At 38.3% G+C, this 23441-nt stretch overlaps 1 protein-coding gene across 7 annotated transcripts in view; it reads left to right on the top strand.

Moving 5' to 3' along the window:
- The window catches only part of Tweek (transmembrane protein KIAA1109 homolog tweek), a 28604-nt gene extending 5749 nt beyond the window's left edge, over positions 1–22855 (top strand). Inside the window, exons 9-51 of one of the 7 annotated variants that reach the window (XM_076421748.1) lie at positions 183–552; positions 623–1123; positions 1192–1450; positions 1509–1844; positions 1932–2008; positions 2067–2403; positions 2477–2655; positions 2743–2968; positions 3047–3447; positions 3519–3680; positions 3746–3871; positions 4893–5031; positions 5769–6011; positions 6465–6721; positions 6812–6841; positions 6971–7274; positions 7350–7748; positions 7827–8336; positions 8408–8823; positions 9044–9485; positions 9567–9814; positions 9906–10600; positions 10921–11081; positions 11152–11360; positions 11526–11755; positions 11847–12065; positions 12152–12223; positions 12286–12441; positions 12509–12688; positions 12763–12964; positions 13102–13490; positions 13629–14038; positions 14134–14466; positions 14526–14837; positions 14911–15103; positions 15197–15426; positions 15495–15776; positions 15940–16128; positions 16270–16476; positions 16625–16648; positions 17204–17328; positions 17414–17604; positions 17820–22855. In XM_076421748.1, coding sequence (XP_076277863.1) covers positions 183–552; positions 623–1123; positions 1192–1450; positions 1509–1844; positions 1932–2008; positions 2067–2403; positions 2477–2655; positions 2743–2968; positions 3047–3447; positions 3519–3680; positions 3746–3871; positions 4893–5031; positions 5769–6011; positions 6465–6721; positions 6812–6841; positions 6971–7274; positions 7350–7748; positions 7827–8336; positions 8408–8823; positions 9044–9485; positions 9567–9814; positions 9906–10600; positions 10921–11081; positions 11152–11360; positions 11526–11755; positions 11847–12065; positions 12152–12223; positions 12286–12441; positions 12509–12688; positions 12763–12964; positions 13102–13490; positions 13629–14038; positions 14134–14466; positions 14526–14837; positions 14911–15103; positions 15197–15426; positions 15495–15776; positions 15940–16128; positions 16270–16476; positions 16625–16648; positions 17204–17328; positions 17414–17604; positions 17820–18039 — 11191 coding nt within the window. In that variant the 3' untranslated portion in view covers positions 18040–22855. Of the gene's footprint in view, positions 1–182; positions 553–622; positions 1124–1191; positions 1451–1508; positions 1857–1931; positions 2009–2066; positions 2404–2476; positions 2656–2742; positions 2969–3046; positions 3448–3518; positions 3681–3745; positions 3872–4892; positions 5032–5768; positions 6012–6464; positions 6722–6811; positions 6842–6970; positions 7275–7334; positions 7749–7826; positions 8337–8407; positions 8824–9043; positions 9486–9566; positions 9815–9905; positions 10601–10920; positions 11082–11151; positions 11361–11525; positions 11756–11846; positions 12066–12151; positions 12233–12285; positions 12442–12508; positions 12689–12762; positions 12965–13101; positions 13491–13628; positions 14039–14133; positions 14467–14525; positions 14838–14910; positions 15104–15196; positions 15427–15494; positions 15777–15939; positions 16129–16269; positions 16477–16624; positions 16649–17203; positions 17329–17413; positions 17605–17819 lie in introns of all 7 variants that reach the window. The other 6 variants (XM_076421747.1, XM_076421745.1, XM_076421750.1 and 3 more) reach the window with 6 other exon arrangements.
- Positions 22856–23441: the final 586 nt, after the last annotated feature.

Raw genomic sequence — 23441 nt, 5'->3', positions numbered from 1 at the left:
GTCTGCTTTTCGCAAGCTCTTCATCAGCAAAAAAATTAATTCATGGTTTTGCAAACATTTATTTATTTATTATATGCTCGGTGCAATGGCAAAATAGAATAATGCTGCTAGTGCAAATGCGTTAAGATATTGGAAGTTTCGCTAATATATCTAGATTTATTTATATCTTACTTTTGTTACAGCGGAAGCAGCTCCAGAGATGTCCCGTATTCTCGTCTAGTCGATGCAAGTCCCGTAGCACATTTACCTCAAAAGTTGGATTCGGATTCTAAATTGCACACGGAACGTAGTAAATCGATTTTAAGCGTTCCCGAGATAGAAGCTGCTCCTAAAAGTAGCGTGTCCGACTCTAAATTAGCGGTAGATTATTTCAACGCATCGGATGTAGAGCCATACGAATCGAATAGTCCACAGTCGTTGCCAATAGTGTCCACAGACTCGAATTACATCGAGTCGATGCAAACATCTACGAGAACTGATAGTATTAACATTTCTGATTCGCATCATTCGTTGTATGTTAACTCGGAGTCTGAAGAAAGAATGAAGCAAGAGGTGCGATTAACACATCTATCGGATTCGAGTCTGTTGCATCTTAATTACATCGGATTGTATCTTCACACAGGTTCAACGGACAATATCTATGTCTTCGGAAAACCATTCGGAAGCTTTCTATTCTGCAGACGAAGACACGAGTCACGGTTTAAGCGGAAGTCGTACATCCAGCTTGCGTCAATCTATCATTGGATCTGGTTCGGTTCTGACACGGAACGATAGCATGAAAAAGAAATTCTCATCCGACTTATCTATTGTAGAAAGTTCCGCGAACGCTACTGTTCCCGTGTCCGAGAAAGCACACACTTTGGAGAGAGCAAAGCCGCAAACGATAAGCACGAAACGTAGTCCCAGGGTGAATCGGAACACCAGTTTCCAAAACGACGCCGACTCAACCGGTAACGGTATATTGCGTGACTCGTCCGACAGTCATTCTGTCTCTTCCACAAGTTTTATCTCAGCTGTGTCTTCGCAAGAAGACGTTACCCTGGTCAATTTGCATATGCAAGTGAACAAACCAATCGTTGATTCCCCATTGCTGATGTCGAGTTACGTTAGTCATTTAACTCAGGTAATATCAAATACGGTTTTACTATTTTTCAAAAATTCTCCGGCGACTGAAAATCCAATGAATTTCAGGTGCGTTGTGCGAATTGGAGTCAGTCCTCTATACCGGCTGGAAGTAGCGCGTTTACTACACCGCTTTTCCAGCGCACCGAGGATGGTAGATTAGTTTACGTTGGTGCTAAACATGTGCCGAAATTCGAAACTATCGCTGAAGGATTTACATCGTTGAAAATGATCACTCGATCGGACGGTTCGCCTACAGCTAGTTCATCGAATAAGACACCTACACACCCATACCTTTGGGATAGCGCGACTATAAGCCAAATGGAAGGTAAAACATACGACAGTTAAAAAATTTTTACAAATACAACATTTACTGTTATCTGTAGGAGAAGAGGATCATACCACCCACAATGAAGAGGAATTGTTGGCAGCACAGCACGAAAGTGGATCGCGTACTACAGTAATAGTCAAATTCAAGGGAGATGTAGATATTATGTTAAGTCCCATGGTGTTAGAATCTTTGCAGCGTTTCATCGACGCGATCATTCCAACGTTAGCCACTTTACACCCACTGTCTATTTTAAATCATCTTCATCACGAATGCATCGGAAAAGTTGAAGACGCCAACGTTTTGAAACAGGATCAAAGCTTATCGTACTGGAGTCAGGTGCAAACTAGTTCGAAACGATCTACTGCTGAAAGAAATATCAAAAATGGACAAGGTGACGATAAACGTTAGTTTGAATATTTAAAAGTTCTTTCACGCGCAATGCTAGGAGTACTATTCACTCGGCTTTTCTTAATAACAGGTAAAATTGCTCTGCAAACCAACGTGTACGAAGAGAGTATTATGACACAAGTGCAAGGCAGTATTATTTTACCAAAAGTAAGTAAAAGTTTGTACAAGTTTCTGCTTTGTATAACGACGAGGTGCCTTTTTTCAGATGAATATAACGTTGTTACAAGCTTCTGTCGTCGAAGAAATTATATCTTTCTCCGCCCTCGAAAATATTCGTGACTTAACGTGCGTATCATTATTTGCTATCTGTTTCGACGATGTAACAATACGGTTCTATATTGGCAAACAAGCACGAGAAGTCGTCCAAACGTTTCACAAACCAGCTGTATTAACAAATCAGAAAAAGGTTAACAAAATCAGCAAGGCATTTTTACCTGGTCATCAAACAGCTGCTGTGGTTACAGACATCGGCAGCGGGGAGACAGTGTACATAGAGACTTCAGAGAAACAACAAGAAGAAATTGTAGTTACGTTAAATATAGGTAAATCTATTCTATTCAGCGTACTTGTACAATGCATAACTTAAACAATTGACTCAAATAATTAATGTAATAGGCAAGGCTCACTCTCAATTACGTAGGCTACGAAACGAGTCTTCGATATTGAAAGATGCTGTTATAACAGCAATTCCCGCTCATTATTCGAGAGTATTGTTTACATGTACCAGAATAACTTCTCCGTTGAAGTGTGTTGACTATTATATGCATCAGTTCGTGGACGAGAAAGAAAAAAGTGTAGGTTTTTTATATTTTTGCAATTTGTGTATAATAATATCAATAATATAAATTAACTTGTACCTTTTGTAAATGAATTTATTATAGAAACAGAGCGGTCCGCCGCAAGCTACAGAGGAATTTACTCTCGGAAGCGGAGAAGACAGATTGGGTTTTATAATGTTTGAATGTGGATTAGAAGGCATTAAACTTAAAGTGGTGAAAAGATCGCAATTTGAAAAAGGGGAGAACGGAGGCGATAGTAAAAAAGTAGACGCCGAAGTACTTTATACGGACAGCGTGAAAAGTCAAGAGGAATTAGATAACACAGCCGGTATACTATAATCATAATTAAATACATAAAAATGTATGATGTGCATGTACATGTTTACTTACGTCTGATTTATTAAAGTATCTGCTGCAACTGCGACTGCGACTGCGACTGAACCGGAAACAGCATCAACGAATTTACCTAACGGAGTTCAAATAAATCCGAGTGCTACATGCGCTAGTCTTGCATCGAAAGCGGGGAATGGAAACACGGTTTCTTGTATTATAGAATTGAAAACGGTGTGGTTCAATTTCGCTGCTCCACCGCGTACACCGATAACTAGAAAAATTGACTATACTCGATTAGACTGGAATTTATTGAGCACCGCGTCGCCAGCCATAAATGCTTGGATGAATCCGAGTAATAAATTCGCAATGAGGATCGTGCACATGTTTAGGACTATGTACAGAAGATCCACGGCTATTGTGGCCTGTCTTATGGCAGAAGCATTAGACGTACAAGCGATTCATATGCCAGCAAAGGTAATTCGCATATATTCTTTTTATGGGAGGGAAATGAATATTCAAGAATACTATTCGTATCATTATTTTAGAGTCGTTACGGAAGATTGACTCCGTTGGCAAAAACATTGCAAGAAGATCCATCGTGTCAATTATGTACAATTCTTCAGAATTATGTTCTCTTAAACGATCTAACAAATATCGAAGCTAATTTAAAAGAGTCTGATTTACCTTTGTTATCGACACTTCGTCAGGTATGTTGTCTCTCAAGGATTTCCTTTCTTATTATTTAATATTTAATATAATATTCGATCTTTAGGGTGTTATAGTACTGAGTAGACAATGGAAGAATGTTCTGTACACGCCATTGTTATTAGAACATAATTACAAAACGAAACATGTGAAACCATTGAATGTGACGTTCGCTGTATCAGATCCAGAAGAGGTAAGAACAAATTCTATCATCTGCATAAACTGAAAAATTCATAACACGTCTGAATTTTGAAATATGTGGAATGGAATTCTATACGTACTGTTTCGCAATCTAATGATAACTATTTTTACACGTATTAATTTTTTCTGATATAATCATTAACAGTATATTTGTTTCTCTAACTCTTCGTATGGATTTGGAATTAATTTCGTTCATTTTAATAACATAACTTTGACGTTATGGAAGAGGTTTTTTATTTCATTCAGAAGTATACGACATAACATATAGGGAACATAATTCGGTAGATCATTTTTTTTTCAGCAAGTAAGGAAGGAAGTGCTGAAGGATGATAGCAAAATAAACTGGCGTAAGAACTTTAAAGATATTCGCACAAAGTAGCTCTAACACACTCATACTTTTCCATAAAGAGAATCTATCAAAACCGCAATTTCTTTCCACAGTAACAAAAAGTACAAGCTTTATCGTGTGACTAAATATTAACTCTGTTGTAACATTTTCAATAATACAATAACGCTATTATGTGTTCTTAACATGTCTCGTATCTCCTAACACTATAGTATTCAAGTTTTAATCATTTTATACTATGCTCGTATAAAATAATAATATCGTTCAACAGAAAAAGAAAACCAGTTACTTCATCTTGCATTTAAAACAGAATTTTAATTTTCATTATGCATCCCCATATACATACGGTATAATTGGTGATGGATTTCTAATCTTTGTGCAATATGTTATATAAGTGAAAACAGATATTATCAACTATACATACATTTTGTAATAATGCTACGACTTCCTGTGAAATTCAAAACTTCTGAAAACAATGTCTCCTCAAAACTATTCTCACATTTATTTGTCGTAAAATCTATATCGAGTATCATGTTTTACTGAAAATTTAATTACCTAATTTTGACTTTGTCAAAATGGTTGACTGGTCATGATTAAACGAGATGTTCCGACTTCAATTGTTAAGAATAGCGGATAGAAATTTTTAGTATTACTTACTCGTTCGCAGGAGAATTTGCTGACGGACGGTGAGGGTAGTGCGGGAGAAGTTGATGAACAGGAAGTCACAGATGAATGTGCTATGTTAATTCATACGGACCACATGCATAAACATATACATGTCAAGGGTGGACAAGATAAGACTACAGGTACTATAAATGATACTAAACAGAGTATTAATTACATAATACTATATACTATACCCGAAATGCAATATATACATACTCGAAAGTATATGGTACAGTATCTGTACATTTGATACAATTTTACTGGATTATCAAGTATCTCGAAAAGACTTGGATCGAATACACCTGCAGCTTCTTAGCATCTGCTTTAAATTGTGATTTCAATAACTGCTTAATGTTTTACTATGCATTTTCATATATAGGCACATTATAGCATGTGCCACTAGAAATAGTGATTGTAAAATACGTCGGCATTATGTTCAGTCTTTTCGTTAAAAACTTCTCCTTTGTGTTTTCTAAACATTCATTTGCTTCTACTAGTATTATCTGACTTTGTACTGTAACTATTATTAACACTAGTTATAAATCTTAGACCTGTATACAGAGTTTTGTACAATTGAGCGACTCGTGACGAGTTTCTCTCAGGGACTGAAACTGATAATATATTTGTTCTCAATCCCTGGTTTCTCGACACTGAGACTAACACATTGCAAGTTTACTCTGCACGCAAGTCTTTAACTTACTTCAGTTTTCGAGTACTATTTTTAGAGTATTATCCGTAGAAGTCAATCGAATGATTGCATTTTGTAAATAACATTATTAATGTCATCGAGACTTTATGATGCTTCTTTTGAACATATTTTGGTAATATAATCTTGGGCTTTCTGAACAAAACACTTGGCTTGATATGGAATGACCAGGTATTTGTGGTGATGGTTTGACGGTTCCTGTAAGTTCTCCTCGGGGGAAAGATACAACCCCCATAGCAACACCGGTTCCAGGCCCGGATTCATTAACCTCCCCCTCTCCACCAGTAGTTCATCCAAAGAAAGGAAAATCACTACAACCCACGCAAGTGCCTGCTAGTACACGAGCAAGTATTGTTTTTCCATTGCTTGCAAGTGGCGGGTTATTCAATCAAACTCGGGAACCAAATAACATAAGTAAGTGCCAGATGATCAAACTCCATAGAGTAGCAGTCTATACATTGGTGTAGCGTCGGATCAAAATTTCATTGAACTCCATTAAAACGAACGACCGATCAACAGAATTTTCCATTCGATCGATTTACAATATTCCAGTGTGCAGACTGTTCAAAGTGTATCAATTACGTAGTGCTGTAGGTTCCCTCTATAGTTCGTATTGCTTCGCACTTCGATCACAGCACAACATTTTTGTCTATGCATCGATTCCTGTTTTCTTCATACCTGTTACTGGCTTATTATTTCAGAGTAGCACTCGTTAGGTATCTATATTCCATGTTTATTTCCCTTTATACGTTGTTCTATACTTCTAATCCTCTAACATTGTTTTCTACCCTCTGCGTACGATGAATGTTGTTGCGCTTGTTAATCAAGTTTACGTAAATATACACAGAAGTTTGTGTTTATTATTAGGTTACGGCACGCTCAGAGAAGAGAAGACACCTCAGATTCACATTTCCCATTCCCATCAACTTGGCTCCAATCCGAGTATTTATTCTGCCGGAGGTCACGGTAGTCAGCATAGCACCGGAAGTTTGGATCAAGTGACCTCTCCGACAAGTCATCACTCTACTAAGCCTTTGAACACAGGCGAAGATTTGTATAGTTGGATGGCCAAACAACAAGAGTTTATAAAGGATAATGATAAAAGCAATTTGAAAGGGAATTGGGTGAGTACTATCTCTCAACGTTTCAACAATAATTCTGTAAAAACCATTTGCTTCAAAGTGGTTTTGTTCATCGATATTCCTTTCGCTTAGGTCTTTCGTGCAGAACAAAAGTCCTTGAAGGTATTTGAAATTTGCTTTTGATTCCGATGCGATACTTTACTTTACGTAGATGCTGTTTTGTACATTGCATACAATGTACTAGTTCATTCGATATAATTCGAAATATTGAAGAGACCATATTATTTTCAGGATTCGAAAATCAATACGATGACAACGGATGATACAGAAGACTCAGATGTCCATAGCGGTACTCTTCTTTATCCAATGAAAGATTCGCTCAGGCTGCTAGACGCGCATTTAATTTTCGAGCCACTTTTATCTTCCTTATCCGTTATGCCGCAACAAATGCTTTCCGCTATTGGTTCAGGAAATGTGAACAATGTGTCTTCCTTAGATTCATTAGGATCTAATCTGTCTTTGGTGGGAAACATGGAAACTATGCGCATTGACATCGTCGTTAGCGAATTCGGGAAAGTAACAGACAAAAAGAAAGGTATACACGTATATTCAACAGTTACCGCGAGAAACAGATTTATTTGATGCGCTAATACAGATTTAAACGACACAGGCAACAAATATCAAATGAAGAAAGGTAACAACAACAAATTCCATTTGGATATACCACCGGAAACCCCAGCATTTTTATGCGAGAAGATTGGCATCGATATAGATGTTAAGAAAATGGCTGACATGACTGTAGACGATATGATTCAAAAGCAAACTGTTTTGTATATATCTCGGGGCCAATTGAAAAAGCATACAAGTACAGTTGTGAATTTTAGTTTAAATATACGGTACATTAGCCAACAAGTAAATATGCCTCTTCTCAGATTATTACATCAGATTAGTAATATGTATCAGAATGTTAAAGAAACCCAAATGGAATTAAAAGAACAGCAACCGGAAAGTAAACGAAACAATAATCTAATTGTTAACGATATAGCGGCTAAGAATGGCTCATCGTCAAGTAAATATACAACTTGCTAGCTTGTTTTTTTTCAATATTTTTTAGCATAGATTTAACATTCATGTATTTACTCGACAGCATCCGATCTACAAGAACAGCTTTTGCTAGGTGGTAAGAAGATGGACATTCCATTGCTCCGGAATAGTTTCGAACCGAATCTATCGAAAGTCACGTCACCCGACACGAACAATCGATCTCGACCGCAAAGTTTTGCTCAGAAGTTACGCAGCACAGGGAAAAGCGTCAAGGGTTACATTAATTTGAGCGAAGGAATTATCACTCCGAATTTCGGAGCAAGTCCAAGCGGATCTGGTTTAGATAAATTCTGCGTACTTCCCGATAAATGCAAAGATACCCCGCATATGACACCTCGATGCTGGAAAACAATCTATTACCTGCTGGATTTGTACGCTACACGTCCGGAGACTAAAACTATCACGCATCGATTTTCCATACCAGCAGACGCATCGGAGCACTATAAAAGTGGTCGGAAGTATGAGCTGCTGAACGAAACGAAAGACGCAGACCTTGAGAAAGGCTTGAATGCTGAAAACAGTTCGACACCTGTACCACTTCCGCGAGAACTGAGTTAGTACACACCATTCACAAGATCAAACGTATCTTTCAAACTCAAATCGTTTTATAATAATGTATTACAGGTATTGTTACAGGGGAACGTACAAGATTAATTATCTTCGGCGTCGCTAGGATACACAGAACTAGATGGTTAGCTACCCTCAGCGGTTTAAAACTCGAAGCAGAAATAACAAGTCTTCAAGCAAGTCTGACTTGTTGTAAGAAATCAAGACCGGCAAGTTTCGAATGCAGCTTGACCGGACAAATTGGCAGAACCATGATTGTGTTGTTAGAAGGTGTAGCTCCTAGCCAACAGACAGTTGTGAAAGTAACCGTGGGAAAGTCACAAGCTTTATACTCTAGTATCAGTAAACATCAGAAGGATAAGAATAGCGGTCTGCTGACAGTCGGTGTTGTCAATATTGATATTCCTCAGCATCCGGTGGCTCTGCACGGTATGATGACCAGGGGCAGCAAACAGTTGTCATCGACTTTACAAGTAAATCTAGATACTTCTTTCTCGTTTACTGTTTCGGTGAAACTGCGGAACAACTACCTACGCTTCGATTTCGATGATTACCGGATAAGTTGTAGAAATCGATATTTTGAACAGCTTTTTCATTTGTATATTAGCGACGGTCTCGCTTTGTTAGTTCTGCAAGTTCACCACTGTTTTCGATACCTATTCGTAACAGTTGGATTATCTACTTCTCATATAGGAACTCAGAGTAACAAGGACTTCCTCGAGAATGTCCAGAGGCCAACAACAGGACGATGCGGACGCAGGTGTACCTGGTAGTCCGCATCGCTATCCCTCAGTCCCACAAGTTGATATACAGAAGCCACAAGTTATATCTAGTCTACTGGAACCTATTGTTATGCAGTTCAACATTATACTTCAAAGTTTGAGTATAACAGCGGCTTTGTTACCGTCTTTGCAAGCACAGTACAAAATGGATCAAGTTACTAGTTCCGGTATAACTGGCAGTAAAGCCAAGTTTACAATAGACCTACCTCATCATACTTTGAGTTTCACGACAAAGCTCCAAGTGACCGAAGCGAATTTACCTTCCGAAGCTAGCATTGAACTTCCTAAAGTACACGTATCCGCGGAATACATTCAAGATGGTAGTAGTAATATGAACGACAGTAAACTGGCTGGTCAGTGTGATCTATAACAATTTATACCGTAATTAATTTAAAACATTACCCTTTACAGTCTAAACATCTTATGATTCACAGACGGCGTGGTGTTAAGACAGGGAAGCTACCTGAGTGCTACTGCCGACATCGGTGTATTTGAACATTCTTTGACCACGGATCTCCTCAACCATTTAGTATTTGTGCAAAAAGTGTTCATGAAAGAAGTGAACGAAGTTGTACAGAAAGTTTATGGCGGAGAGAAGCCTGTTCCTTTGTGGTTAGAGGATGAGGAACCGAATAATTCACCGGTGAAAAGAATATTATTCTCATTAATTATTCGCATCAAGGTACAACGTGTTCATGGTTACTATTTATACCGAATATGATTCTCTTGAAATTTCTACATTAGTTATGATTTATCTCTGTTATCGCCAACAGAGAGTGCAACTGACTGCAACAACTCCAACGAATTCAGCAGTGCGCTTAGAGACTGGAGCCGTTGAACTTCAATTGTCCAATAGAGTACAAAACGTTGTTGGTGCTACACAGCCAAATCCATATATGAAACTATTCGGGAAGGCGCAAGTTGATATTAACTTGAGTCTCGGGCAGTTGCTGAAAAACGTTTTATTCGAAGAGGCCGAAACGGAATTCCAGCAGTTTGCGTTTTTCAATACTAGAGTAGGATTAAGAAATGCCTTTCAAGAAGAAATGGCGCAGGGCGACGATAAAGAAGTGGTTTTAATCACGTTGAAACGCCCGTTGATATACATCCAACCGGTAGCTATCGACAAAGCCATCCTCGTCTGGTTGAATTATAAAAACGCGTACGAGTACTGGAACGAGAAGAGAGCGAACTTGAATAAAGAAGTTTTGACAGCTACGCAGCAAGTGTTCGAGAAGGTTCCATTTGGGCAGATAACGAGTCAGCTTAGCGCTCCTCATTTGGGAACGCTGTTTTTGCAATTAACTGTAGACGATATGGGTATTTGCATACCACTAAATCCTCTACCGCCTACTTGGGGAATGAATAGAGGACTCTACGATGGTGAATCGAGGGATGCTGTTGTAGTGACCTTGGAAAATACAAGCATATCTGCGTGCAGCAGTGGTAGCTTAGTCAGTAAAGGAAGGTATGCTGTTCGCTAACTCTATTGTACTGGATGTGTTGCATCAGGAGGTACAAGGCGACATCTCCGCCATTCTTTTATACTTTTACACTACTGTTGGAGAAATAATTTTTTCAAGTTTTTTCGCTACTTCAAAGTCCTTGATGTTTTTTTTTATTTTGACATTGAGGAAAGTCATCGAAACCAATAACCTACAATCTACAATGTCATGAGCTTCGCGCGATCTCGAGTACCAAAAATTTTCAACTTGTACCCATTGCGATGCATCCAGTATTTAATAAATTTCGTAGGAGGACTTATAATATACCGATTACGTCGTACAGATTTATGGGCCTGTGCTTGAGGTTTGCCGAAGATTTTGAAACATCTTTGGATGATTGGAAACCAGACACGACTGATAGTAGCATAATGAATCTGTGTATGGTGTCTGAAGGCACTTACGAAGTGTGCAGTAGAACGATTGCACAAAAACCAGACAAGTCTGGTAATGAAAGCAGACTTATATTGCAATAAGTTTCTTTGGACTGTGTGCAATGTACTTCATCTATTTCCAGATAATGCCAAGTGGATTTTGAATGTACAATGGCAAATGGAAGGTGTTGATATTCATTTGGATGTTAGTGTCGGACAACAACTGTCAGCGCTCGGACATACGTTAACAATGTTGACTGGCTCTGAGGAAGACGACATTCACGCACCTGCAGAATACGATAGCGACGACGCGGATCAGCCAGATAATAGCACTAGCCAGGTTAAAAAAAAAGTATGGTTTAATTATATTTATTTTATCCAATTCCCCTGGCCCCATTGGTTCGGTAATGTATTCAAAATGATAAAAAGATGCCTCGTTTCCCAAATTTATATTTCAGTTTCTATAGTTTAGTAACACGTACCACTTTAAATATTATATCTTTATCTTTATTTACAGGAAAGTATATTAATAAGGAAGTCGAAGAATTGGACAGACAGTTTACCAGCGTTTGTCTTCGATCCAACGCTCGATGCGAAGAAAAGATCGAAACTTATTGAGAAAGAAATGAACGAACAAGCGAAAATCATAAACGACCTACGATCACTGGGTGCTTCCCATGGAACCATAGAACAAGAAATGAAGCGCCTTCATGAACTAGAGGCTGTCGTGTTCAAAGATTTTAGAAGGTATTATTGTAAGATGCGTTACGCGTAATAAGTTTTAACACTGAACGTTATTAAAACAATGATTAATAATATTTCTTTGCGTATTATTCAGAGACATGATTCAGAAACTACGGAGGCAATCGGTCAAAGCGTCTGGAATAAAAGGTAAATTAGGGCTTGGTGGTAAGACAAATGCATATCGATCACGATCATTTATAGTACCATCGCCGACACTTGAAAACCAGCTAGAGAGTCCTGAAGATATAAACATGGAAGTCAATTCAGCCAATTCTGCCAGTTATGAAAGTAGTCCTAGGAGTGGTCCAAGTCGGTAAGATACAGTTTTATTTCGGTGATGGATTGGATTTGTTCCTAACATGTTACGCGAAAAGGATAATAATAAATATTCGCTTGCAGGTCTGCTTCCCTTCGAGTAAGAGGTCTTAGTGGTCCGCGAGTTACATTTAGCGATACGCACACGATGGGAAGGTATGTTAGGTACGTTCAATGTACTTTTGAGTGATCATGATCGATATAATTTTATTATACAGGCAATCGTCTCTGCCAAGCGCCGGATCAGAATTAAGTTTACCAGAAGGAGAATTGGATTGGCCACAAACTATTGAAATAGAGGGAGAAAGAGTCGAATTGAGGAAGAAGAGCAGGGATATCAGTTGTACCTCGAGTTACGACAGTATGGAGGGAAAGTACGTGCAATGCATAAGTTTGAAACATACTAGGGATTCTTTTATTGCTGTATCAAATAATTTCCAGCGCTCCGCTGCTCGATTCGTTCGCGAAAGAGCAATCCTCTTCGACGTCGTCGCCATACATAACACCTCAGAAACCTCAAGATCCTAATATAGACTTTGAACTCGACGTAAAAGTTCTAATTAACAGTGGCCAGTGTGTACTCCACACAAAAGATCCAGGAAAGGAGGATGAAATTAAAATGTAAGTAGTAGAGTCTATATTTTTGGGCGTTCCGTTAATTTTTCATCGATTAATATGTATAATTCTCGTTGCAGTATGAGTAGAATGAAAAAGGAGAGATCGTGCTCGGGAGGCACGTTCGAATTTCAACCAAGCAGTCCTAGTAGTAGTAGAAAACACTTAAGTAGTAAAGAAAAGTCGTCTACTGCGAGCACGTCCCGATTACGGTATTTGCAACATACAAACGTACCCCTCGTGGACTTGACAATTTTTCATATTCCCGGTTTAGATGTAAAGGTAGGATATTTACGTAGCAATGATTGTTGAATTTATCTTATCAAAAACGGGTAACATTTTTACCTATGGCCGTGCGAGTGTTAACGATATAAGCAACATCATATTTCAATGATATTAACACCGATGAAATTGTTCAGGTGCACTATGAATCTAAAACGCTTCCCGAAGAATCTATGTCTCCCCGCGTTTCATCGGACAATAGTATGCTGAATCCCACGCCATCGGCAACAGCGTTCAGAAAATCCAGCACAAAGAAGGCCAGTTTGTTCGCGTGGATGACGCTTCAGAGTATACCGGAAGAAACTATAATAAGTCCCCATATCCTTGAATTTTTGGAGCAAACGTTAGAGCCGATACCGTGTAAAACAAACTTCCATAGCAATGCACAAACGAACCCGGTTTATCCTGTGGAAAACACAGAAAGTACATCCTGGGCAGCCACCGCGGCGAGCAGCAGCAATTATGTTTATGCGAGTTTTCCTGTCGATGTAATAGTATATTTTCATATGCAACCCTCTACATTTAGGTAAGCTGTACGACTACAATCTGTTAGTTTTTAATAGGAACCTGAACAGAATTCATCACGAGTCTGACTCGACGTTATAATAGTGCAGGGGGTTAACAAGAAACGAATGCCATAATAATGTTGTTTCGTACCCACCAGGTTTTCCTGCTTACCAGTGTCTCGTGTAGAATGTATGCTTCAATTGCCGTCCCTCGACATAGTCTTTTCGTCCAAGCGAGCGGAAGAGGAGCTCATAGAGTTTCGAGAGTACAAATCTCCAGGCACGCAGTCCACAGGGAAAGAATCAAGTTCGGCCATCGGTGGATTATCCGTCACCGGTTGTCTCGCTGACTTTTCCATTTATATCTTCCATCCATATGGCGGTGGGAAAAAAACCGGCTTAAAGGAAACCCAGTGGTCGCCGCTATCGGACAGCGAGAGGAAGGATTCCTTAAGTATCAACGTCGAGTTTGTAAAGTTCCATATCGCGAGAAGTAGGAAGCTAAATTTCCAAAGCGAACAGTCGAAGAAGATGTTAGACACTAGCCGTGCAGTTATACGATTTTCTAGTACGTATAAATATTAATTGATTCGGCCATTGGACTCGTTGCTAAAAGATATCTTTTTTCCTGAATACTAAAATATTTCTTGAATAATTTTACAGCGATTGTCGATTTCGGGTCTGCGTCGTTCAAGTACGATATGCGAAGATTAAGCGAGATACTGGCCTTTCCAAAGGCGTGGTACAGACGCAGTATTATGCGACGATTATTTTTGGGTGATCTAAGTTCGGGTACAGCGTACTCCGAGGGCGATGGTAGTCCTTCTATGAATCAAGACGAAGCTGTCATGGGCAGTTCTTTGCTGAAACACCACGAACGACAACATGGAACCAATGGTTTATCGAAGAGTGCTCCAGAACGAAGTCCAACGTTAAACAGAGACAAGCTAAGGTTGAGCTTGGAGAGCGATATGCCGAAGCACGCGCGATTGAAAGGTATGCTGCATCTTACCCTATCTTTTCTATTTCAATCTTATCGATTATTTTCGTATTAGATATTGGCAGAGGGTGGAGTTTCACTTCGGACAAACAGACAGCCTCGGAAGTGAAGCTAAGAGAGTCTGCATGGGAAACATTAGTATTGTTTGCTATAAATTTCACTCGCCTGAATGTTCACATGAACATGAGCAACGTGATGGGAAACGTTACTTGGATGACGAAGGATTTCTGTTCAGACGGAAGACTTTCTATCGGTAGCACCGGGCATAAAAATTTGTACATAGGTGTTGGCTTGGAAGGGTCCAGTCTAGACGCGAAGGGTGGTATCGTGGGTGGCACTATAGAATTGAGTAAAATTGATACATGCAGTAAGTAAATGGACATAACTTTTGCATCGGACGAATTCATGTTTTGTACATTAATTGTCGTATTATTTTATAGTACGTATTCGAGAAGAACCTGGAATAGAACCTGATCACACTCTAGGCTTGACACTATTTGCGCTGGAATTGAGATTAGATTATATGGGCACTAGCGTGCTAATGTCCAGAGTCTCCTCGTTGGATGTTACTTTGCGAGATGAGTGGAAGATTAGTCGAAGTCATAGCGGAGAAACTTTCATGCCAACAAGAAGGTTGCTTATACGTACATTTATCTACACACTTCCGCACCGATCTAATACATTTTGACTAAATTAATCTCATTAATTCTTCAAATATTAATACAGGCCAGCGATCATTTTCATACACGGCGATTTAGGATGGGATCAATTGCAAATTATGATTAGCAAATCAACGACAGCGGATCTTCTAAAAATGTATTATAAATTGGACGAGTTTTTCAATCAACAATTCAAGAGTAGCAAACGGGTATTCAGTTCTTTACAACCGAAACATCAAAAAATGAGCAACAGCAGCTTTAGAAAGAGGCAGATGAAGTACAGAACTGCCGGTGAAGGTATAAATATCATTTTTGAACTGTAAATAATGAAACAGTGCACTTAATGGCAGTATGTAAAATTACAGGTCCGTGTAATATAAATCAAACAACGATATCAGACGCTCGTCATCACAGACATTGGCAAGGAGTGTTAGCTCAAGTAGCAGACCTCCAGTTGGGAAGTTTAAGATTCTCTCTACCAACAACAGGAACTGTACTTGGTGGAACGATGGAGCTTCATGGTTGCAACATTAGCTTAGCCTGCTTCCACGGAATCAATTTTAAGAGCAAAAGTTGGGCGCTGTTTTCGTTGAAGGAACCTTGCATCAGTTTTGCTACAGAAGCTCAGGAAATCCCAAGCGTCGAATGTAAATATTATTACGAGACTCAGTCAGATTCGGATAGAGTTGGGCAAACGTTATCTCAAATAACGAATAAATCAGTTTATTCGACGTTTATTTCAAATAACGCCCAACTCCAGATTCAGGTTTTAATTGTACGAAAACTTATTAACGAGTACGCATTTTTCAGCGCCAAATACATGTGACGTACACGTCGTGCAAACATTGACCATTAGTTTAGGCCAACAACAGGAGCAACACGCGAGGCATCATTCAATGGCTACAGTTTGTAGATTGAGCCGCAGTGTTCTATTCCCGCCGCAGTTCAAATCACTGCAAGAATGGTTTCACTATGCATTTGCTAGCAGCGAAATCGATGGTAAATGTTTTAAGTTAACACGTCGACCGCCTCGTAGATAAAACTTGTGCGAAACAGACAAAATCCACACGGCAGTAAACCTGTTAACAAATAACGCAGGCTCAGAATATGAAATTAACTGGTGTCTGCAATCTTTTATAGCCGTAGATCGATTTCCATGTGTCGAAAGAGAACGCACAGACAGTACGTCCGACAGTGGCAACGTGACTCGTGGAAGAAGTACGTCAACAACTTCTGGAAAATTGCAGGAACACTCGCATGCGAGAGAAGTTATATTTGCGCTACCATCATTGCAATTATACTTGAAAACTGAACATCTTCAGACAGCCAAAACTCCGGACGTTATTGGTGAGCAACCCGCGTCTTGTTGTTTTCATTTAAAAATTCAGCTGCCTTATGTATATCGGAACAAGACTGTAAATGTAAAAGATATAATTCTGTCTAGTAGAAACTTTCTCTCTGAATTGTTGCAACTATTTTCTTCGTATATTTTTAGGAGCTCCTAAACATATTTTATATAGTAAGTACAACGTGAAAGTTGACTTCATTCGAGTCTGGTAAGACGCATTGTGATAGACGGCTTTGTATTGTACGAAAATTGATTTGCATGATATTTCATAATGCAACTAATTGCGCATGTCGTGCACAGACTGATACGATTAAAAAACATTATAGAATATTTAAAAAATTGCATAATCAATGATACAACTAAGGAACATGTTGTTTTACTCGTAACTCGTTCATTGTCAGCGAAAAAGAATTGCTTAGTTTCACAAAGAGCATAATTAGCGTAGTAAATTAATTGCACCGGGAAAGTATCGCAAATCGCAAAACACGTGAAAAATATTTCGAAAACTGTATAACTGTAGATATCATTAGATACAGGCTGTTATTAATTTTTAGAGCATTTTGAACTAATATACAAATTATATTTATGTAAAAAATCGATTGTACACTGTGATTGTACAGCGTATGAACTAGTATTAGTGATGCGATTAGCAGTGCAATGTAATTACTAGCTACGGTAAGATCATTACAAAATATGTTATGTGTATAATAACTACTTGTTTAACAGGTGAAAAACCATTAGTCGAATGTAGTTTTATAACAGAATTTGAGGACCATATCTTTGTTACCGTGGATGCAGAGGCCTTTTTCTTCCTGCATGACTTGATTACCTCGTACGTAAAGGAAAAAGTGGTAAGAGTAGTTTTTATTATGTTTTTCATTGCGTCAAGATTATGGTATGAATTACATTGTTATTTTTTGTATTGTTATTATGCAGAATATGGGTGCGCATAGTCCAGATCCTCAAGAAAAGAGAGGCGGAAGTGCGTCTACCGCAAGCACTTCCAGTGCAGCATCGACTACTTCGGATGACGAAAAGAAACGGAAACAATTTGACCCTGCAGATATGTTTATTAAAGATTGGAGATCGTACAGATGTAAAACTTGGCACCTAGAACCGACTGTTAGGTAATATCGTTTCTCATAATGTCTATGAAAATTTCTATTCAAATATTAAGTAACCGTTAAAATAGAAAATAGGAAAAATTACATTGGAAATTACAAACATCTAAAAGATAAGAGCAACAATAGTAATTGAAATTAGAAATTCTCCTGTAATATTTTCTAAAATATTCAGATTATTAATTATGGAATAATGTTGAACGTTTCTCTCTCTGTTAAAGATTACTATCTTGGGCTGGCAAGAGCATCGAACCCTATGGCATCGACTACATCTTGCAAAAGTTAGGATTTTCTCATGCCCGTACAACGATACCAAAATGGATTCAACGAGGTTTCATGGATCCGTTAGACAAGCTATTGGCCATTCTTATGTTAAGAATGGTTTCAGCCGTGCGCGAAGAATCGTCGGAAGAGCAGAAGGAGTATAAACGTGAAAAATAAAATGGACGTTAACGCTCCTAGCGATAAGGACTAAGAAAGCAGAACGAATTCAGAGATGAAACCATATTAATAATCGTCCATCGTAGTAATGTTCTTTGGACAGGTTAGTAAGCGAGGATAACGATACACGATTCTCTATTCTCTTCCTTATAATACGCAGAACGAGTTTGATCATTCTGTAAAAGGATCATTCTGCGGCAAGCACGCCGCATCAATTGCGAGGACTGTTCTCAATAATCGTAGAATCGTGGGACTGAATCTTGACACTTCGAAAGCATAATGGGACACGCTTTAGGGGACATTTGTACGAAATGTAATTAGCGAAGTGCAACCTGTTATCGATCAACTGTACATGAAGTTATAGATAGATTTATAATCATCGATATTCCGTTCGAACGTGTTAGATATTGCACAGAACGCCACGGACAAGTCCAATAGCGTTTAGAGTATATATAAATAATATACGTGCGTATACATATACATATGTTACAGTGTTCAACACCGCCTCGTTATATTTTCATAACGTAATTCACAGGGAGTTTTAGTTCAGAAACGAGAGTTCAGTCTCGCCGTCGGATTCGCGATGTTTCCTCGATTGAGACGTGTCTCCTGTACGATATTTAGACTCGGGTATCGATGCAGAGTCGGGTAACGTGGTTTCAGCTTTAGAATCTTATAAATTGCGTTCATGTGTTGTGCAGAGACAAAAATGTCTATCTTTATTCCTATACCAAAAATCTATGTGTTCAATAATTTAGTTTGCCATGTTTAGTCAAGATTTATTCTATGAATCAGCGATTATTTTAATTATTTTATATTTTATAGTTTTTGAAAGTCTGTAATTCGTTGCTAACAATTTCTTAACGAATTCTTCGGTAGCGTTAGCAATAAATTAATCTAATTGAACTAATCGTTTCTTGTTGCGTCCATAAGTTAGTAATTTATTCTCCATTATTTTTTACCATTTTTGGTACCATTTATTGAAAAATCTTAGTCATGTTCCAATCTTTGACACAGTCCCGGATGCAATTAAACGTCGAGACTACCCAGACTAATTTCGGACATCTGGTAATCCCACCAATAAAATCAGAACAGCATTTCTTCGTTCAGGCGTTTTCTTGTCTTTGCACAGTGCGTATTATGTACAGTTAGTTTGTAGCGATTTAAAAAGTTACGCGCCTAGATAAGGAAACAAAGGAAATCGAAAGTTATACACGCGAAAGTACACGGAAACGTAGGCACTTCCGGAAAATTTTGCAGCTTTGATAGCGCAAACTGTGCAGGGTGTTTTTCAGTTGCTTGGCCAAGATTTACCTATGTGTTCGATTAGATGGCGAATATAAAAGTAATTTTACGCAAACGTCATTTCGTAAATGTTTCTTTTGTGATACGGCACAGCGAAAAGTGGGGGGGGGGAGGCGTACGTTTGTTTTAGCTGTGATATATGTAACTATATATACAGGCTTGGTGGAAATTATGTTAACACTTATATGAAAAATTGCCTTTCCGTATAATAACAAGACACCGTTGATTTGAAAGAAAATATATAAATTGCAAAAGCTGTTTAATTATCTTTCAAAAACATGAATTGTAGTATGTAAAAGTTTATCCTAATATCAAGTACCAAAAATTCTCTAAACTATATACTCTTCGTTAAACGTTGTATTTTCTTTCAAACACGGAAATGTTGTAATATTTACGAACGGATATATGTAAGTATTAAACATGATTTTTGATCTACTAATCCTGTATTATGACGAAGACTTTAGTTCGAATTAATAATAAAACACGAAATGGCATGATAATTTTAGCTGAATGTAAATAGTTATTTAGAGTGTCTCTGAACTGGCAGTGAAACCGGAAAGAGGTAAATTCATTTCTTCTTGAGTTGCGCCACCAGTTCAGGGACACTCTTCATACAAAAGATACCAATTTCGTTCAAACTTACCTTCGGAAAGTTAGACTTGATTTCGCTTGAATCACTTCTTTCGAAACGGAACCTAAGAGAGAAGCATTTGTGACTTTGCATTTCAGTTTAACGTTTTGTTTACGGGCATAGTTAACGAAATAGTTAAATAACAACACTTTGGTCAGAGAATTAGGAAACACATTAGCGAAGGGTTGATCTTTGTACGAACTGCTCACGCGATTACGCTTACATTCTTAAGGATATTTTACGTCGCCGTCTTTCCGTTGTTTTTTTATTAGGTGGAAAAGTGAGAAGCTGGAATTCAATCGAGAATGGGTTCTTAGCTTTCAGTCAATCGACACCGGCCGCGTTTCTTGCTCAGCTTTATTATATTATACAGTGATTTAACTTTAATTTTTTGTAATGAGAACGATTCCTTTCGCTCTATCACAATACACAGACACACTCACACACACACCGCTTTCGTGTAGATGGATTTATAGCCGCAATGTAATATATTTTTCTGTACGCGTGGCGATTACTTTAAATGTAAATTACGAGTATGTATATATATATACACGTACATACATATTTGCAATTATTCTGCATTGCGCGAATCTGTAACGACGACGTGGACTTAAGCAAATAAACGTAGCTGGTACATACTGTGCATAAATCGTTACTTGTAGGATAAATTATATATATATATATACACATAGTTCCAATGTACACATATACTGTATTTTAAATCAAATGTAAAAATTAAATGTAAAAGTAGAAGGGGTACAAACGTGCTGAATTGATGTATCGTTGTTCAAGTATCTCTTATTTCGTTCCACAGGATCGCGAAAACGTGAGGCTTGCGTCACAGCCACCGATATAATTTTACTAAAATGTTGTCTTTCAATCTACAATTAATTTTAGAACAAATCGTTCTTTGGTGACTTAGTTCGAAATTAGTTCGCCTGTGCTAAAGGAAGAAATAACATGGAAAGGAAGCGTTAACGGTGTTAAACTTTAGCAAGTCAGCGTGGAACAGAGATGGTTTTATCAATTGCGATACACGATGTGTAGGCTGAATCAAAATTATGTTAATACTCAGAGAAATTCGCTGGGGGCGAAGCTATTTGTGCAATGAGAATGTGGAAATGGCAAGAACTCTATTTTCTGCATCATCAATTATATTATCGATTCAAGTAGACTTTATTATCGCAATTCTCCTCTCTAACCTTGAATATTTGTTACTATTCATATTTGTATTCAGGTACGATATAAAAATACACGCGTTGCAATATAATTCATGACACGGAAAGTATAGTTCCCTTCATTTCCATATTTTTATTACACTGTTCCGCTCACAGTAAAATTGTCTTTTATTAGCATTTTAAAAAGAGGACGAATAAATAACGAAGCGTTATTAATTTTTCATTCGACGGAGGTGCTCTGTCCGCCTCTGGTTCGTGATCTTTATAACAGTGGTTGGAACAAACATTGACTAGGCGGAAGCCGCAAGTACAGAAGTAGTAGCCTGAATCTCAAACCAATGCAAATCATTTAGTTCGCCGATAGCACCTTTGGGCTTCTCACTGTTCACAGACGTTGCGATAATGTATATTTGCAGTAGGAGGGCGAAGAGAACTACTTACTACTTTGAATGTTGTAACGCCAAACGTATTCATATGTATATGTGTATTTCTACTTTCTACACGCGTCGCAATAGAATTCGCATCGTGCGCGGTACGTCTGTTTAGTTTGTATGCAAGTTCCAGCAACCATCCAGTTGTACAGTTCGAAAGTAGCTGATATTAATTGTAAAAATGCGATCATAGCGTCGAGCAAAGTTGTTCCATAGACTATAGACGTATAGACGATTTTTTTACACCAATTTCACGAAGATTTGTTGTGCTCGTAAGGTATACTTCTTGCAAATTAGGCAACCGAACGGTATAAGGCAATTTGACAATAGCGCACTTTTTTGCGAGGTATTTTACGGTAAATTATTAGAATTTTGAATGATTTATACTAGGTTTGATTGGAGAATGAATGTTGCTCTCGAAAAGTATGTAAAACACAAGCGATATGCAAATCTTTGAATGGATCAAAGACACGAGATCGAGACAGGAGCTCGAAGTAATTCAATCGCTAAAGTAGAAGAGGAAATATGGTCGAGCGATGAGCAAAAGTTGAGAATACCTTGTGAAAAATTGCTGTTTTCCAACAGTTACACCGTGGAAAGTTTCATTGTCAGTCAAGCGGTACACATCGATAGGCACGATCGATATAATTGATATTAAGTATCTGTACTTTTTCTGATCCACTTCGAAATCTCTGCTAGAAGGCTGTATGCTGTATTATATGCATGCACACTCGCTCATAATTGTATGATCTTCTTCACGCGTGTGTTTCTAATAATAAAAAGGAAAGACTTTGGTAGATCCAGCCAATACAAGGATAGCGAATTTTACATTGTAACGTTAGTATTATTTACGGATACACTGCGTATTTATATACATATTATACACATGCGATAAAAATAATTTTTATTTATTTGTTTACTCGAGCGACGAGACCGTTTCGCCGGCAGGTTTTCTCGGAGTTCTAAAGCAATCGGATCAACAGTTAATCGTTCAGTGGATATCGAAAGGTTCCCTGCTAATTAGCTGATCTGTCGGATACGGTAGTATTGAATTCACATGGTACATATATACATATATAGTGCGAGTTAGCGAAAAGATATATTTGCGTAGCAAACGTGCCTGGAAACACTCGTTTTCACAATATTTTCCCGCAGCATTTGTCGGTGCAGGCTTGATTCATTTCCTTTTACTGAATTATCAACTGTTGTTCTATTTTCTATGTATATTTGTTATCGATATTTCAACAAACGAATAAAAACTTTTAAGCCGAGCTCGGCGACAATTTATTTTCCGCTTCCAGCGCATGATTTATTTTTTGGAAATAATCGTTGTGTTCCCCCGAGTAACTCTGGTAAAATGTACGACATTCGATAACGTGGTTTATTTACTGCGGCCGGTAAAGGGTTAAAGAGCGTATAAATATTCGAGAATAATGTTATTATGACAAACTATGTACTTCCAGGTAATATCAGACGCGAACAAAAGGTACCGAGGCAGAAATGATCGAAAGGGAAGGAAGATCCCGTGATCGAAACAGGAAGCGGCGCGACGCGGCAGCATGTAACGTGTCTTCGATTAATTAACGTTCGTGAGGTCGGTGTTAATATTTGCGTGCGCTTCGAGTCGGGATTGCGTAAGGCGTAAGCCCTCGTATAATTCAGGATGGCACATGATCTTCGAAAGTTGGTATCGAATTTACAAGGGCAAATTGTTCTCGGATCTCGACACGCACGCGTTTAATCTGGATGGAAAGAGTTTCGGTGAAAGAAACTTCCTTCCCAAGATTTATGGCGGACGCGCGCGTATTGCCCGACAATCTGCGTGGATGATCGATCGAGATGCACGCAGGTTTCCCC

The sequence above is a fragment of the Lasioglossum baleicum genome, chromosome 4 (assembly GCF_051020765.1).
Source record: "Lasioglossum baleicum chromosome 4, iyLasBale1, whole genome shotgun sequence".
Lineage (NCBI taxonomy): Eukaryota > Metazoa > Arthropoda > Insecta > Hymenoptera > Halictidae > Lasioglossum > Lasioglossum baleicum.
This window is presented reverse-complemented; position numbering and strand designations above follow the sequence as displayed.